This window comes from Chelonoidis abingdonii, chromosome 2, assembly GCF_003597395.2.
Source record: "Chelonoidis abingdonii isolate Lonesome George chromosome 2, CheloAbing_2.0, whole genome shotgun sequence".
In the NCBI taxonomy this organism is placed as follows: domain Eukaryota; kingdom Metazoa; phylum Chordata; order Testudines; family Testudinidae; genus Chelonoidis; species Chelonoidis abingdonii.
In genome coordinates, this window is record NC_133770.1 from 73241139 (window position 1) to 73258659 (window position 17521).

The following is a 17521-nucleotide window of genomic DNA, read 5'->3' on the forward strand; positions in this document are numbered from 1 at the left end:
CTGTTTGCCGCAGCATGGAGCTCTGATCAGCACGGATGGACCATGCAGTTCCCAAATCCAAAAAGAGCTTCAGCAGGACCGATACGGGAGATAACTGGATCTGACCGCTGTATGGGGAGACAAATCTGTTCTTATCAGAGCTCCGTAATAGAAGTACGAAAATCGCAATGTATTTTAAAAAATCTTCCAGGCTATGATACAGAGTCCACAGCACAGTGCTGCATGACTTGACGGAAGCCAAAGAATTCAATGGATGCTCCAAGGAGAAGGGAGGGGGGCCTGAGGATCTCAGCTATCCGCACAGTCCCCAGCAGTCTCCGAAAAATATTTTCATTCTTGGCTGAGCTTCAATGCCTGTAGGGGTCACAGATTGTCCGGGGTGGTTCAGGGAATAGCTCGTCAATTTCTCCCCCCACCTTAAAGAAAGGAAAAAATTGGTTTGTTGACTTTTTTCAATGTCACCAGTGTATGTCTACTTGCATGCTGCTTGCGTAGACACAGTGCTGGGGGCAGTGAACAGGCAAGCATCATCTCTCCTCCCTTCCTGGTGGCAACATAGGTACGAGTGCAGTTAGGACTGTTAACCGTCTGTATCATTCATCCCGTGAATGCTCCTGGCATGGCCTCAAGGTGAGGTTCGCCGGGGCGCCTGCTAAAAAATGGGAATGACTCCACGATCATTCCCAGTAGAATGTACAGAACAGCTGGTTAAAAGTCTTCATCATAGCAACTGGGCTTGGCTCTCATCATCCCCCTCCTTTCCTGTGTACAGAAAAGATTCCTGTACTTCTGGACTAATCATAGCCAGCGGGAGGACTGGGCATCCTCTCCCTCCACCATTTAATGTCCTGCCTGGACTATCATAGCAGCTGGGGCCTGCTCCGCCCCATTTTTCTTACTAACAAGTTCAGTGTTTCTTATTCCCTGACATTTATCATTTTTACTTTCATCACACAAACTGGGGAACACTTGCAACCAGTAAGCCAGAGGAGGGATTGGGGTAGCATGGAAGGCAACGGGTGGGTTGTTGGCAGTGACACCCCTAGAATTGGCATCATTTCTGCCGGATTGACATGGAGCGGCTGTTGCTACTCTGGTTCTCTACGTACACTTGCCCATATTCTAGGCGGACTGACTTATTTTTAGTTATACCATAATAAAGGAGGGAATTGACTCGGGGGAGTCATTCCACATTTTTGTCTTTGCGGCCCCGCTGACCTAGCCAGGGGCACCCATTGACAGCAGCAGATGGTACAGAACGACTGAATTAAACCAAACTCGCTGTCTTGCAAAGGCAAATGATGCTGCTGTGTGTAGCGCTGTCAGTACCAAGGCGCCTGTAGCAACGTCCAGTAGACATAGGTGACAGTAAAAAAAAAACCTGAAACAGGCTCCACGGTTGGCCGTGTTATGGCGTCTGCCAGGGCAATCCAGGGAAAAAGGTCACGAAATGATGTCTGCCATTGCTTTCATGAGAAGGAATGACTGACAACATTTACCCCAGAAATCACGGGTTGCGACAACTGTTTTTGCGGCCAATCAATGCATTGGGATCTCAACCAGAATTCCAATGGGTGGGGAGACTGCGGGAAAACGCTATGGAATAGGCCTTTACCGGGGGGGAATTTTAGCTACCCACAGTGCAGTGCTCCAGAAATCGCGGCTAGCCTCGGTACAGTGGGACGCACACCACCAATTAATGTGCTTAGTGTGGGCCGCATGCACTCGACTTTTATATAATACTGTTTTACAAAACCAGTTTTATGTAAAACGAATAATCCCATAGTGTAGCATACCCTGAAATTCACAAGTGGTTTCAGCCTGGGCGCAGTCTCTCCCTGTAAGTCCTTCTTACATGTGGTGATGGTCAGTCCCTCCTGAACAGAGCAAACCCTGATATTAGGTAGCAAATATGTTGTGTTATATGCTAGCTGAGAAAGCTCCAGCCTCTCCTTATGTCAATATTTGCCTCACCTGTGGGCCCCAGGTTAAAAATAAAATGTTCCTTTGAGGTGAGCCAGTCCTGCTTGTTTTTTTTTTTCAAACCTTGGACCTTTAAGTGGGGCAACTAGGTCATATTTTAGATCCTAAATAAAATGTCCTGATTTTGAACACTGAATTTTCACAAGCATTTCCTGAAAAGAGATCCGGTCGCTTAGGTTATCGATCATAAATTTAGGCAGACATTTGAAAATCTTAGTAACTTTTCTCAAGATTTAAAGAAATGAAATTCAAAAGTTCGCAGGGCTTTTCCTGTCTATCTGGGTAGTGCATCTGAGTTCAGGTTGCTGTCCAGAGCGGTCACAATGGTGCACTGTGGGATACCGCCCGGAGGCCAATACTGTCGATTTGCGGCCACACTAACCCTAATCCGATATGGCAATACCGATTTCAGTGCTACTCCTCTCATCGGGGAGAAGTACAGAAACCAGTTTAAAGAGCCCTTTATATGGATATAAAGGGCCTCATTGAGTGGACGGGTGCAGCGTTAAATCGGTTTAACACTGCTAAAATCAGTTTAAATGTGTAGTATAGACCAGGCCTTAGGAAAAGCTCAGTTATCAGAAAGGCATCCTTCTGGGGAAGTATCTCGGCGCAAGAGACAAGGATAGGTTTATGGGGAGAACTGTTTTAAACTTGCTGGGAAGGGCAGATACTGTAAACAGTCGGACTGAATCAGCCTAGATAAAGTTCAGCTAGGGACAAAACTTTTGACATTTATCCAAATATTTCTGAAGGTCTGAACTAGAGATGGACCAATGAAGTGATGTTCTGTTTTGGATTCAATTTAAGCAAGAATGTAGGGTTCTGGATCATGCCTTGTCCCACATTTTTAACTGGGTATATCAATTTTAAAAATAAGTATTGTATGGGTATCAGCTTGGAAAAGCTTCTTTGCAAATTTAAATTGTGATAGCTCTGCAAGCCAAACTGTAGAAGTCAAGTGATCGCGTAACTCAGGCATCATTTATCATTTATTTTAAGTTTTATCGACTGATTTTTTTCTAACTTAAAGACCTATATTAGAGAGGAATATGATATTTTCACAATGCACATTTGTAATTATTTGTAACCCTTGTGACTCCCATAACACTTTACATTTTCAAAACTTTTTAGAATATCCGTCAGGGCACATAATGATTCGTATCCCCCTTTATAAATGAGGAAACTGAAGCAGAGAGCTTAAAGGGAAAAAAATCCTGTTTCAAAAGTCAGACTGAGTAGATGGGCTGAGCCCTAAAGACCTCCAAAGATTAAGGTGGAAGCATTATCTGCAGGAATCTGCAGAGCTGGAATAGCCTCTGCAGTTCTCGTGCCCCATTATGCAGGGGTTTACAGGAGCTGTATAGCAAAAGATTTGCTAGCTCTACCCTCTGGCTGCCTATTTTACAGGCACCTCTCAATGTAGGGCCTTGCAGAGAAGGGGGCAGAATTTGGATCTTAGTGAAATGCGAGAGGTCACATAGTCAGGAGCAGAGCTGGGCGAATAAGTAATTTTTTGGTTTGCTGGCAGTTCTAAAACAAATGAGGAGAAAAAATGGTTTCAAAGCAAACATGAAATAATTCAGAATTTTTGGCATACTAAGAAGTTGAGAAATTTAGTTTGACCCAAAACATTTTGTTTGATTTCAGGGCATTTTAAACTAAAAACCAGCCAACCAACCAACCCATAAAGGAAATGAAAGATCAGATTAATGAAACCAGAAGAGCTTGTGGGTAGGTAGTATTCCCCCTGCCAACCTCCGATCCCTTACACTCAAAGGCATGGTGGCTAGGACACTCATTAGGATGTGAGAGACCCATGTTGAAATCTCTGCTATTGAGCAGGGCCCTGCTCCCTGGTGAGAGGGCCCTAACCACCAACATATTGGCTATTCTGAAATGGGTCTCTCTCTCTCTCCTGCTAGATCTGCTCCACTTTATATAACATCTTGAATAGTCATTGGACCATACAGACAGAGAATCTATATCTTGGTGGCTAGGGCACTCACTTGGTATGTGGGAATTCCAAGTTTGTGTCCCTGCTCCATAAATATTTATACAAAATGGAACAGCTCCAATAGGAGAGTTAGAGAGAACCCTCCCCCCGAATAGCCAACATGCTGGTGGTTAGGCCATTCATCTGGAAGAGAATTTGAACCTGGGTCTCCCATATCCCAGGTGAGTGCCCTGGGCATAAGGGTGGTGGTAGCACTGCCCCCTCCTCCAGTTTTGTGAATGGTACCTGAGTCCTCCAGTGAATCTAGCCCCAGACACTTTTTTTGGTCTGAAACTATTACACAGATTTGTGTCAAATCTGGGAATAGTTTTGGTCAACACAAAATGACGTTTTTCAGTGAATAAACTCCAAAAAATGTCCTCCAGTTCTCCTGAGTTCCTGGATCCCATGCTTGAGATCAACACACAGATCATGGTGCTGCCTATAAGAAAACTGTTTCTTAAGAATTTTCTACTAAAAGTATTTAGCATTCTTTATAATGTATTAGAAAAGGAGATTCATCTAGCAATCACTTGATGAAGAAAAAATAAGTGCTGATTATGTTACGCCAAAATAGAAGAACTATGAGGACATAAGCAAAGGAGATCAGCAGTGCATTTTAAAAGTTATTCTGTGCCTCACAAACAATTAGTGATGGCTGAACTTGTTCATATAAATTAAGCCCCAACATGAATTTTAGCCTAAAACTTCATATTTACTGAACCTATGAGGTAACCTCAAAGATCTTCTTTGCTTCTACGTACCTCAGCACTTCCTGGCCCAGAGGAAAAATAATGTACAAAAGCCTATTCTTGTGGTATACCTGATCCAGACAAAGCCAGAAAAGACCTACTGGAAATCTCACAAGAAACTACATGCATACTAAATTCACAGCTCAATTTATTACCTAAAGATCTGGGTCAGCTTTAAACAGCATCCAAACTATCTCCCCAGTCCTGCAATAAGCTCTGTAAAGATGGACCTCCTGTACCTGGATGGTGCACTATTGACTTCAGTGTCTGCCTGCATGGAGCTTATTGCAGGACTGAAAACTGTTGTGCAAATGGAAGCACCAAGTCCTTTGAGGATTAATCACTAATAAGAGTATCCTTCCTTGGGTACATAATTTTTAATTTTGTTAATATACAGAGTCTGAGTCTCATTCCACACCAGTAATAGTCCAGAGTATTTAAACTGAAGTAAATGATGTTATAACACTGTAATAAAATGGGTTAGGAAGAGGAGAAACAGGTCCCTGAACTCAGAAATGTATATTTGGCCTGATCCTGACTATTTTTCCTGTGGATATTTGAAATATAGAATTATGGCTGAGAAGATTGCATGAAATAGCTTTGAAATCCTGTAAGGAAAGGGAGAAAAAAAATCAAGTGGGACAATTCCTAAAACACTGACAACTTCAAAACAAACTGATTTATATTAAACCTTCTTTAATAGTGATTAGCATCCGATGTATTCAAGTATGCTGAAAGCTGCCTCTGCCTTTTTATTTACAGTATAAAGTAAATTCTTTACAATCACAGAAGTCCTGAAAAGTCACAAGTCACTAGTAGCAATCATCTAAAAACTATTTGACAGATGTCTGCCTGAAAAAAATCTAATGTAAAATCCCTGATTGGATTCAAGACTCAAAGACCACTTAGTAATAGACAAAGACTAAAATAAAGATTATTACTGCTCTTTTTTTAAAATAAAAACAAATATTAAAAGAAGCCCAGCTAATACTTGTAACTAACATCAGGAGTGTCTTGCATTACTAATTAATCACTGTAATTTATAGAGAGCCTGAATATATTTTAAGTACATCTTTAATTACTAACCTTGAGGTTCTTCTCTACAACCCGTTTTCTGGTGTATACTGCTTCACATATAGGTAGGTTTAAGTAACAGGCACAACCACGGTATAGCATCTTTTTGGGGGGCAAGACAAGAAATATAAAGTCACGTAAATAATACTCAGTGTGATTTTTAATCTAAGGTAATCAGATCACTTAATTGACTAAACATTAAACTTTGTATGTCCTTTTGAGCTACCAATCGGTGAGCCTGTACCACTGTCGTGTTTAACTGAGAAAGGAGAAAACATGTATTTGATCAAAATTAATTGGATCTTCTTTCATTATATTTTAAGTGAAATGCTAATAAATTTTTAATGTGTAACTAAGGATATGTATTAGCCACAAAACTTTGTTTTCTAATACTCTCACCTGAACTACTTGAAGGACACTAAATTTAGCATTACATATACAGAGCTCTCCATCCTTAGGGTCACCATCAATTTATATGGCAAACCTCTTCCCTATCAGAGCAGCCCCCTAAAAGAAAATTGAGTGCATTAAGTCGTTTCAAAAATTTCCAATGTTTTGCGAAGTGTCAGCTATGGGGAATATTTCTGAAACCAATAACAACATTTTCTAACTAAACTGCACCTTAGGGTAGAAACAATAAAATAACACCTCAGATTCACAGCTTTGGCGTAACCATGTGTCATTTGAAATGGCCAGTTTTTTAACACTATTGCCTTTACATTCCTAACTCTGCCTGTCTGAAAAGACACTAAGCATTTTTTGCTGCTGCTGCTGCCTAGAAGGGAGATACACACTGTGTGTTCTCTACATACATTTAAGATTAAGAGTACATGCATTTCTCTTTGTGGATGGAAACTTAAGGGCAACTTTTTCATCTGGTAAGCTTTTCTAGGGGCACATCTTGAGTTGATAATTTACACCAAGTAAGAATTGGCACCCTGGAGCGGAGTTTTCCATTCTTTTCATAACTGCGACTCCCTTTCAAAGGCATGAGCTATTTTTACTTCGGTACTCATTTTAGTGCAGTTTGAGACATGTTTTCAACATGACGTGGGATAATTTCCTATTTTTCTTTTTGCAAATTAAGCTGAAAAACAGATTTGGATTTCAAGCAGACACAACTGCAGCAAAGAGAGAATAAGTCAACTGAGAGAGAATAAGGTGGGTGGAAGGTGGTGAGTAGGTAGTGAGAGAACAAAGTAGCTTCCAAATAAATCATATTACATTTTTTATAGTTAAAATGCTTAACATTTTTATTTTAAATAATTTTCTGAAAGTGTAAGAGCTTTATAATAGTGAAGCAAGTTTAAAACATCCTATGTATGTCTTTTTTCTCCACTGTTTCACTAAGGCCTGATCTACACTATGCATTTAAACCGATTTTAGCAGCGTTAAACCGATTTAACACTGCACCCATCCACACGATGAGGCCCTTTATATCCATATAAAGGGCTCTTTAAACCGGTTTCTGTACTCCTCCCCAACAAGAGGAGTAGCACTGAAATCGGTATTACCATATCGGATTAGGGTTAGTGTGCCGCAAATCGACAGTATTGGCCTCCGGGCGGTATCCCACAGTGCACCATTGTGACCGCTCTGGACAGCAATCTAAACTCGGATACACTGGCCAGGTAGACAGGAAAAGCCCCGCGAACTTTTGAATTGCATTTCCTGTTTGCCCAGCATGGAGCTACTGATCAGCACGGATGGCCATGCAGTCCCAAATCCAAAAAGAGCTTCAGCATGGACCGTACGGGAGATACTGGATCTGATCGCTGTATGGGGAGACAAATCTGTTCTATCAGAGCTCCATTAAAGATGACGAAATGCCAAAGCATTTTAAAAAAATCTCCAGGCTATGACACAGAGTCCACAGCACAGTGCCGTGTGACAAGTGTAACGGAAAGCCAAAGAATCAAATGGATGCTCATGGAGGAAGGGAGGGGGGACTGAGGACTCCAGCTATCCCACAGTCCCCGCAGTCTCTGAAAAGCATTTTCATTCTTAGCTGAGCTCCCAATGCCTGTAGGGTCAAACAGATTGTCCGGGGTGGTTCAGGGTATATCTCGTCAATTTACTCCTCCTCCCCCCCGTGAAAGAAAAGGGGGAAAAGACGGTTACTCACCTTTGTAACTGTTGTTCTTCAAGATGTGTTGCTCATATCCATTCCAGTTAGGTGTGCACGCACCGCGTGCATGTTCGTCAGAGATTTTTACCCTAGCAACACTCAGTGGGCCGGCTGGGCACCCCCTGGAGTGGTGCCGCTATGGCGCCAGATATATACCCCTGCTGGCCCAATCACCCCCCAGTTCCTTCTTGCCAGCTACTCTGACAGTGGGGAAGGAGGGCGGGTGTGGAATGGATGAGCAAAACATCTCGAAGAACTACAGTTACAAAGGTGAGTAACCGTCTTTTCTTCTTCGAGTGCTTGCTCATATCCATTCCAGTTAGATGATTCCCAAGCCTTACCTAGGCGGTGTGGTCGGAGTGAGACGTTGCGGAATGCAAAACTGCTGAGCCAAAGGCTGCATCATCTCTGGACTGCTGAACCAGTGCACAGTGTGAGGCAAAGGTGTGAATGGAAGACCAGGTAGCAGCACGACATATTTCTTGGATGGGGACATGAGCCAGAAAGGCTGCAGATGAGGCTTGGGCACAAGTAGAATGGGCGGTGAGATGGCTAGCTGGAATGTGAACCAAGTCATAGCATGTTCGGATGCATGATGTCACCCAAGATGAAATCCTTTGGGAAGAGACCGGCATGCCTTTCATCCGTTCTGCCACAGCTACAAAGAGCTGGGGTGACCTCGGAAGGGTTTGGTTCTCTCGATATAAAAGGCGAGAGCCCTACGGACATCTAAGGTATGCAGTTGTTCCCGAGGTGATGAATGGGGCTTCGGGAAGAAAACTGGGAGGAAGATGTCTTGATTAACGTGAAAGGCAGACACCACTTTAGGTAGGAATGCCGGATGTGGTCGCAGCTGTACCTTGTCCTTGTGGAATACTGTATATGGGGGATCCACAGTCAAAGCACGAAGCTCTGACACTCGTCTTGCCAAGGTGATAGCGACAAGGAAGGCTGTCTTCCAGGAGAGGTACAGCAACGAGCAGGTGGCTAGAGGCTCGAAAGGGGAACCCATGAGCTTGGATAGCACCAGGTTGAGATCCCAGGTAGGAGTCGGGCGTCTGAGTTGAGGGTACAACTGATCCAATCCCTTAAGGAACCTGGAAACCATTGAGGTGCCACTTTCCCCTTGATGGAAGGCTGAAATAGCTGCCAGATGCACCTTAACAGAAGAGACTGCCAGGCCCAGCTCCTTGAGGGACCATAGGTAATCCAGGAGAATGGGAACAGAAACCTGTCCGGGGATCAAGTTATTCTGAGCACACCAGTGAGAAAAATGCTTCCACTTGGCAAGATATGTTGCCTTCGTGGAAGGCTTCTTGCTGCCCAAGAGCACCTGTTGTACTGAAGCAGAACAACGCAGTTCCGACTGACTCAACCACCTAGCAGTCATGCTGTCAGATGAAGGGACTGCAGGTCCAGATGGTGAAGCCTGCCAAAGTCCTGTGTAATGAGGTCCGGCCAGAGTGGCAGGGAGATCGGGTCTGCCACTGAGAGGTCGAACAACAGGGTGTACCAATGCTGCCTCGGCCAAACTGGAGCAATGAGGATCAAGTGGACTCTGTCCCTGTGGAGCTTGAGCAGGACTCTGTGGATGAGCGGAAATGGTGGGAAAGCATAAAGTAGGTGCCTGTTCCACGGGATCAGGAATGCGTCTGAGAGGGAGCCCGGGGAGCGTCCTTGGAAGGAGCAGAACACCTGACACTTCCTGTTCTCTCGAGAGGCAAAGAGGTCTAAGTGGGGAAAAGCCCACCTCTGGAAAACAGAATGGATGACATCCGGGCGTACTGACCACTCGTGAGACAGGAAGGACCTGCTGAGGTGATCTGCCAGAGTGTTCTGGACTCCTGGGAGAAAGGACACTACCAGATCGATAGAGTGGGCTATGCAAAATTACCAGAGGTGGATGGCTTCTTGACAGAGGAGAGAGGAACGTGCTCTGCCCTGCTTGTTTATGTAAAACATGGCCGTTGTGTTGTCCCGATGGTCCCGATACACCTGGCATGCTAAGTGGACTGCTCTCAGTTCCCTCACGTTGATGTGTAGGGACAGCTCTTGGGGCAACCATAGTGTGTGAGTGTGACGACTCCCGAGATGGGCACCCCAACCCAGAGATGACGCATCTGTGGTTAGGGCTACCGAGGGTTGTGGTGGGTGGAATGGCATTCCTCCGCAGACCAGAGAGGGGTCTAACCACCAAGTCAGGGAGTCGAGAACTTTCCTGGGGATAGTGGGCACTGAATCCAGACTGTCCCTGTGTGGACGATATACTGAAGCCAGCCAGGTTTGGAAGGGACAGAGACGCAGTCTCGCGTACTTGGTCACAAAGGTGCAGGAGGCCATGTGACCTACTAAGCCGAGACAAGACCCGACCGACGTTGTCGGAAAGGATTGAAGACTGTGAATTAATGAAGCCATTGTTTGAAAACGAGGCTCGGGGTGGGAGTTCCTGGCCAAAGTGGAGTCCAGAACAGCCCCGATGAAGTCTATTCTCTGCGTGGGCGTGAGAGTAGACTTTTCTGCGTTGATCATGAGACCTAGGCTCCCGAAGAGGTCTCTGACGATGCACACGTGCTGCGATACTTGTAACCGAGAAGTCCCTCCAATAAGCCAATCGTCGAGATATGGAAAGACATGAACTCGACGACTCCTGAGGAAAGCAGCTACTACAGCCATGCATTTGGTGAAGACCCTTGGAGCTGTAGCAAGGCCAAAGGGAAGAACCGTGAACTGAAAATGTTGATGGTTTACCACAAAACGGAGATACCGCCTGTGTGGTGGATTAATGGCGATGTGGAAATACGCGTCCTTCATGTCGAGGGCAGCAAACCAGTCTCCCGGATCCAGGGATGGGATGATGGTCCCCAGGGATACCATGCAAAACTTCAACTTTATCAGGAATTTGTTGAGTTCTCGCAAGTCTAGGATTGGTCGTAGACCTCCCTTTGCCTTGGGGATTAAAAAGTAACGGGAATAGAACCCCTTGTCCCTCATGTCTTTCGGCACCTCCTCTATGGCTCCCAGCTTTAGGAGTGCCTGGACCTCTTGCCAGAGGAATTGCTCGTGAGAGGGGTCCCTGAAGAGGGACGGGTAGGGAGAGTGGGAGGCAGGGGTTGAAATAAACTGTAGATGGTATCCCAATTTCACCGTGCGAAGGACCCAACGATCGGAGGTTAGTTGGGACCAGGCAGAGAGGAAATGGGAGAGGTGACTGAAAAAGGAGGGAGAAGGATCCAGTAGGATAACTGGTGGGCCGACCTCGGGCATCCCATCAAAATTTTGCTTAGGCCCCGTTGGCAGTTTAGGAGGCATTTGATTTTGGGATCCTTGAGGGCCAGACTGCCTGTGCCGATTCCCTCTGCCGCGCCGTCTGATGTTACCCTGACGCGTTCTAGCCTGGTTGTACGAGCGGTATGGGTGGGCCCGGAAGGACCTTTGTTGGGTCACTGGCGTGTGCATGCCCAATGTGCGCATTATGACCCGATTGTCCTTAAGGCTTTGTAACTTGGGGTCGGTTTTGTTGGAGAAGAGGCCCTGTCCCTCGAGGGGTAAATCCTGAATGGTTTGCTGCAATTCAGGAGGAAGAGCTGAAGCCTGGAGCCAGGAGATACGCCTCATCATCACTCCAGTTGCCAGAGTTCTGGCCGCCGAGTCTGCTGCATCCAGAGAGGCCTGGCGGGAGGTTCTTCCCACCTTTTTACCGTCTTCGAGCAGGGCCATAAACTCCGGACGGGACTCCTGGGGAAGAAGCTCTGTAAACTTCCCCACTGATACCCAGGTGTTAAAATTGTACCAACTTAGGAGGGCTTGCTGATTCGCCACCCTAAGTTGGAGGCCCCCAGCCGAGTATATTTTGCGGCCTCGGAGGTCCATGCGCTTAGCCTCCTTCGCCTTAGGAGCTGATGCTTGCTGGCCATGACGCTCCCATTCGTTCACCAATTGGACAACCAGAGAGCAGGGAAGTGGATGGGTGTAGAGGTATTCGTATCCCTTTGAGGGGACCATGTATTTCCTCTCCACTCCCTTAGCTGTAGGTGGAATTGAAGCTGAGTACTGCCAAATGGTGTCCGCATTGGCTTGTACAGTGCGGATGAACGGGAGCATCACTCTGGTAGGTGCATCAGCTGATAAGATGTCCACTACCAGGTCCTCTACCTCAGTGACCTCCTCCATTTGCAAATTCATGTTCTGGGCCACTCACCTTAAGAGGTCTTGATGGGCCCTAAGATCAATTGGTGGAGGGCTTGAGGAGGATGTTCCTGCTACTGCCTCGTCAGGTGAGGAAGAGGAGGATAGGCCCGGGACCAATGGGTCCTGAGGTGGGTCGTGAACAGAAGGCGCATCAGCTGGATCAGGTGGAACCTCTGTGCCCACCGATGGAACTGGAGCTTCCTCCGTGCCTGTAGGGGAAGGGCGGCTCACCGTTGCTCCCGGTACCCAGTGTTCTGAGGGGGCGGAGCGTGGAGCCACTGACAGGGCACCTTGGGCTTGGTGGTATGCCCATGGTGTCCAAAAGGACCAGTAATGAGGGCCTTGTTCATGGCTTTGTCCCTCTGGAAAGTGGCTGGGGACGTCAGAGTCAACCTCGGGATGGTATGATGCACTACCGGCCTGAGACAATATTGAAGTGTGTCTCGAAGGCCACAGAGGTGCCAAGAGGCCCTGTGAGGATGGCACCGTTCTGGATGCTCGATCCCGGGGCGGTACTGGGGAGTGGTACCAGGAGCTGCGGCGGTACCGCGAGCGAGACTGGGACCTTCTACCACGGTGGTGCCGGGAGGTTGACCAGGATATCAAGCCCCGTCGTCTGAAGCAACTGTGAGATACCCGGTACCAAGATCGGTGCCAAGAGCTGAAGTGGTACCAGGAGTATCTGTCTGGTGAGCGTGATATTGAGCGGCGCCGCGAGTGCGACTGGTATCACGATACAGAGTGGTGCCGGGAGCGGGAGCAACGTGATCGAGAGTGTCTGCGAGACCGCAATCTGAAACGACGTCTCTCTGGAGGGTCGGAGGATGGAGGCCTTATCAGGGCCAGCTTGCCGATGGATTGAATAACCCGCACCGGCGGTGCCGGGGGTTGAGGTATCGGCTCTGTCGTCGAGATGAGCTCCCTTGCCGTAGAGAAGGTCTCTGGCTTAGAAGGGAGGATGAGCTCAACCCCAGCTGGAGGCAGGGAGCTGTCAGGCACCGGACTCAACGGCCCTTGTGGGATCGGAATCGATGGTGCCGTCCCAGGAGGAGCAGCTATCGGTGGTGCCGCTGCGGATGACGGTGCCATAGCAGATGATGGTGCCCGGCGAACCGTTTTAGATGAGTGCTCCTTCTGGGAGGTTGAAGTCATAGCGGCATGCCATTTCCCAGTCGGGGAAAGGGAGCGGTGCCGGTACAGGTCGGTGCCAAGAGTCTCTCTCGGTACCGGGACGATCCGGTGCCGAAGGCACGCTCCGTACCGAGGCAGCCTGCTGGGCACTGGGTACCGCTGCTGCGGGACTAAGTTCCGACTCCATGAGGAGCTGCTTCAAACGAAAGTCCCGCTCTCTCTTTGTCCTAGGTTTAAAGGACTTGCAAATGCGGCACTTGTCCACAAGGTGGGATTCCCCTAGGCACTTGAGGCGGGAGTCGTGGGGATCCCCTATTAGCATCAGCTTTTGGCACGCCGAGCATGGTTTGAATCCCGGTGCCTTGGGCATGGGCCCGCACCAGGGTGGAAGAAAGGGGTTAATCCCCGATCCCCCTTTCAACTATATACACTAACTATAAAACTAAGCACTAATACTAAGTATAACTAGAAAAAACTCGAACTATAAACACAGTGATCAGAAGAGAACTATGAGTAAGCTGGGGATGTGGAGACCAGCAAAGCAGCGCTCCACATTTCCAATGACCGACAAGGGCGGTAAGAAAGAACTGAGGGGCGGGGTATATATCCGGCGCTATAGCGGCGCCACTCCAGGGGGCACCCAGCCGGCCCACCGAGTGTTGCTAGGGTAAAAATCTCTGACGAACGTCACGTGGCGTCCGCACACCTAATTGGAATGGATATGAGCAAGCACTCGAAGAAGAAAAATTGTTTCTTGACTTTTTTCAATGTCACTCTATGTCTACTGCATGTTGCTGGTAGACGCGGTGCTGTGGCACTGAACAGCAGCATCCTCTCCCCTCCCTTCCCCAGTGGCAGACAGTACAGTGCAGTAGGACTGGTAGCCATCCTTGTCATCATCCCGTGAGTGCTCCTGGCTGGCCTCAGGTGAGGTCGGCCAGGGGCACCTGGGTAAAAATGAGAATGACTCCCAGTTATTCCCAGCAGATGGTACAGAAAGGCTGATAATCGTCTTCATCATAGCAACTGGGGGCTGAACTCCATCAACCCCCCTACATTTCATGTCTAAAGAAAAGATTCTGTACTCCCTGGACTATCATAGCAGCGGGAGGCTGGGCTCCTCCCCCCCCACCGTTTAATGTCCTGCCTGGACTATCATAGCAGCTGGAGGCTCCCTCCCCCTCATTTTATCTCACTAAAAAAAGTCAGTGTTTCTTATTCCTGCATTCTTTATTACTTCATCACACAAATGGGGGGACCCTGCAACGGTAGCCCAGAAGGGTTGGGGGAGGAGGGAAGCAATGGGTGGGGTTGTTGCAGGGACACCCCCTAGAATGGCATGCAGCTCATCATTTCTGTGGGATCTGACATGGAGTGGCTGTGCTCTCTGGTTCCCTGGTACACTGGTTCTCTACTACACTTGCCCCATATTCTAGGCAGGACTGACTCTATTTTTAGATACAACATAAAGGAGGGAATGACCCAGGGGGTCATTCCCATTTTTGTCTTTCCGCCCCCGGCCGACCTCAGTGAAGGTCAGCCAGGAGCACCCATGACAGCAGCAGACAGTACAGAACGACTGATTACCATCATCTCATCGCCAATTTACAATGGCACAGCAGACAACTGGCAACCGTCTCTACTACCTTGCAAAGGCAAATGAATGCTGTTGTGTAGCGCTGCACTACCACCTCTGTCAGCGGCATCCAGTACACATATGGTGACAGTGACAAAAGGCAAAATGGGCTCCATGGTTGCCATGCTATGGCATCTGCCAGGGCAATCCAGGGAAAAAGGGAGCAAAATGATTGTCTGCAGTTGCTTTCACGGAGGAAGGAATGACTGATGACATTTACCCAGAATCACCTGCGACACTCTTTTTGCACCATCATGCATTGGGATCTCAACCCAGAATTCCAATGGGCGGGGGAGACTGCGGGAACTATGGGATAGCTACCCATAGTGCAACGCTCCAGAAATCGACGCTAGCCTTGGTACATGGACGCACACCACCGAATTATTGTGCTTTGTGTGGCCGCGTGCACTCAACTTTATACAATCTGTTTTACAAAACCGGTTTATGTAAAATCGGAATAATCCTGTAGTGTAGACATACCCTAAGTGCATCTAACAAGGACAGCAATTTAAAAATGTCCATGAGAGCAACCTCTGAGTACAAAGATCGAGAAATATCCCAAATCCAAGTCCTTCGCTTCCTTTCCCTCTCTCTCCCAGGCTCTCTCAATGCCCTCTATCCCCTGGTCTTTTCCATTCTCAGCGTCACCCTCTTCTTCCAGATACCTCTCGTGTTACTTCCAAACACCAACAATAGCTAATTTTATTTCCAGGTGCTGATGCTACAGTCCTGGAGGGCATTGATTAGACTTAACAGTACTCCTTTAGGGTTTTTTTCCTTTGTAATCCCAGAGTCCTAGCAGCACCAATAATGTAATAGTTTATTCCATCAGCAAATCAGTAAATTTCAAAAACAAAATGCAAGCCAGAAAGTGAATATAGGACATTCATTTACCTATTGCCTACTGTAACAAAGCACAGCACCCTGCATGTACCCATTATTAAGAACAATGCTTAGACTTTTTTTGCTATAGCAAGCCACAGTTCAAAGACTGTGTGTTATGAGTGATGATCTCCTCTAGTCTCTCCTCAAGCAGACTTTTTCAAAGTTGCTTGCAACTGTCTTTCCTTAGAAGCCAGGGATGTGAGTTCAATCCTTGAGAGGGCCATTTGGGGATTTAGTTGGGGATTGGTCCTGCTTTGAGCAGGGGGTTGGACTAGATGATCTCCTGAGGTCCCTTCCAACCCTAATAATCTATGATTCTAAGCCACAGAGTGTACCAGTTTCTTTAGGTAACTGAATTACATACAGGGCTATCGTACCACTGATGTGAAGTGATCAGCTCTTGTAATATAGCACTGGAATAAAGGCTTAGCTGTCCGCACAGTCACCACAACCCCACAATTCAATTGCAACTCATAACTCCAAACTTGTTTATACCTGAATTTATTTATTTATTTATTACTCCATGCCTGTGACATGGAGCAACTTCTCATAAATGGCACCTGAGCAGTTTCTTTGGAAGATGTACTCAGCTGGCTTTGCTCTAAATGTCACCACAATGGTTATTTTTCAAATGCACTGGCAGGACATGACAATGGCTAAAACTGCAGCTTTGGTGACAGACTAGTGTGTGGTGCCTTCACCTGGAAATCTCCAGGGAAATATACAATTTCTAAAGGAGATACAAAACCAGTAAAGCTCAGTAAGTAGAATGTTTCTGAAATGAGGTGGCACATTTAGCAGCAAAGGGTGGCTACTGCAGAACAAAGACAGCTTGCAGTTAGGATCACAACATTAAACCACATGTACAACAAATATTATACAGCTAATGTCTCAAAACAACAAAATATAAAGGAACCAGCAGGAGCCTCATGCACGACTCCCTCTTAATGCTGCAGTGTGGTGGCAGAGTCTGTGAGATGGGGTAAGTGGTGCTTTGTGGGGCTTATGCAGGCACAGCGCAGTTCATCTATCCAGCTCCCCTCAGCAGCATCTCAGTGTATTCTACTCCACAAGCTTCTCTTAAAATGGAGGCCAAAGAGTGATTTCCTCCCTATCCTTGGCCCCACTCCTCCTTGCCAGAACCCCTCTAAGTAGAGGCAGGTCACTCAAGGGAAATCTTTCTAGGAGTCTCCCTGCTCTGATACATTCAGACACCATCTAGAGACTGGGATGAGGTAACAGGAAAATCAAGCTCTACTTGCCATAAGCAAACGTACTGCTTCCATGATCATACCAACTCAGTCTGTGGCCTAATCACATCTCACTAGCTAAATAAGATCAGGTCAGATCAGTACTTGGAGGGAAAGCATCAAAGGAAAATATAGGGTTCTTGAGGAAGTTGTATGGGTATAGCCCACGAAAGCTTATGCTGAAATAAATTTGTTAGTCTCTAAGGTGCCACAAGTACTCCTGTTCTTTTTGCGTTTTCTCTAAGTAAGCAATGACATGCCCCAGCATCGGCTTAGGGACACTCTGCTGTCGGGGACTCTTTTGGATGAGACACAAAAACTGAACTCCTCACCAGTTGTGGTCATTAACGCATTTCTGACACTTGTGCAAGTGAGGCAAAGGCAGCTTTAAGCTACCTTTGTGATTCCCTGAATTATGGGATGACACTCCATTAATATGTTGCTTTTTGACATATAGTAAACATTTGATTAACATGTCTGTTTTATAATAAAAATATA

General features: G+C 46.8%; 1 protein-coding gene across 3 annotated transcripts in view; it reads right to left on the reverse strand.

Moving 5' to 3' along the window:
• ZNF385D (zinc finger protein 385D) overlaps positions 1-17521 on the reverse strand; it is a 419438-nt gene that overhangs the window by 223937 nt on the left and 177980 nt on the right. For 2 of the 3 annotated variants that reach the window (XM_032781181.2, XM_032781179.2), the window contains exon 3: positions 5818-5907. The exons of the other annotated variant lie outside the window; for it this stretch is intronic. In XM_032781181.2, the coding sequence (XP_032637072.1) occupies positions 5818-5907 (90 nt within the window). The remainder of the gene's footprint in view (positions 1-5817; positions 5908-17521) is intronic. 3 annotated transcript variants of the gene reach the window in all.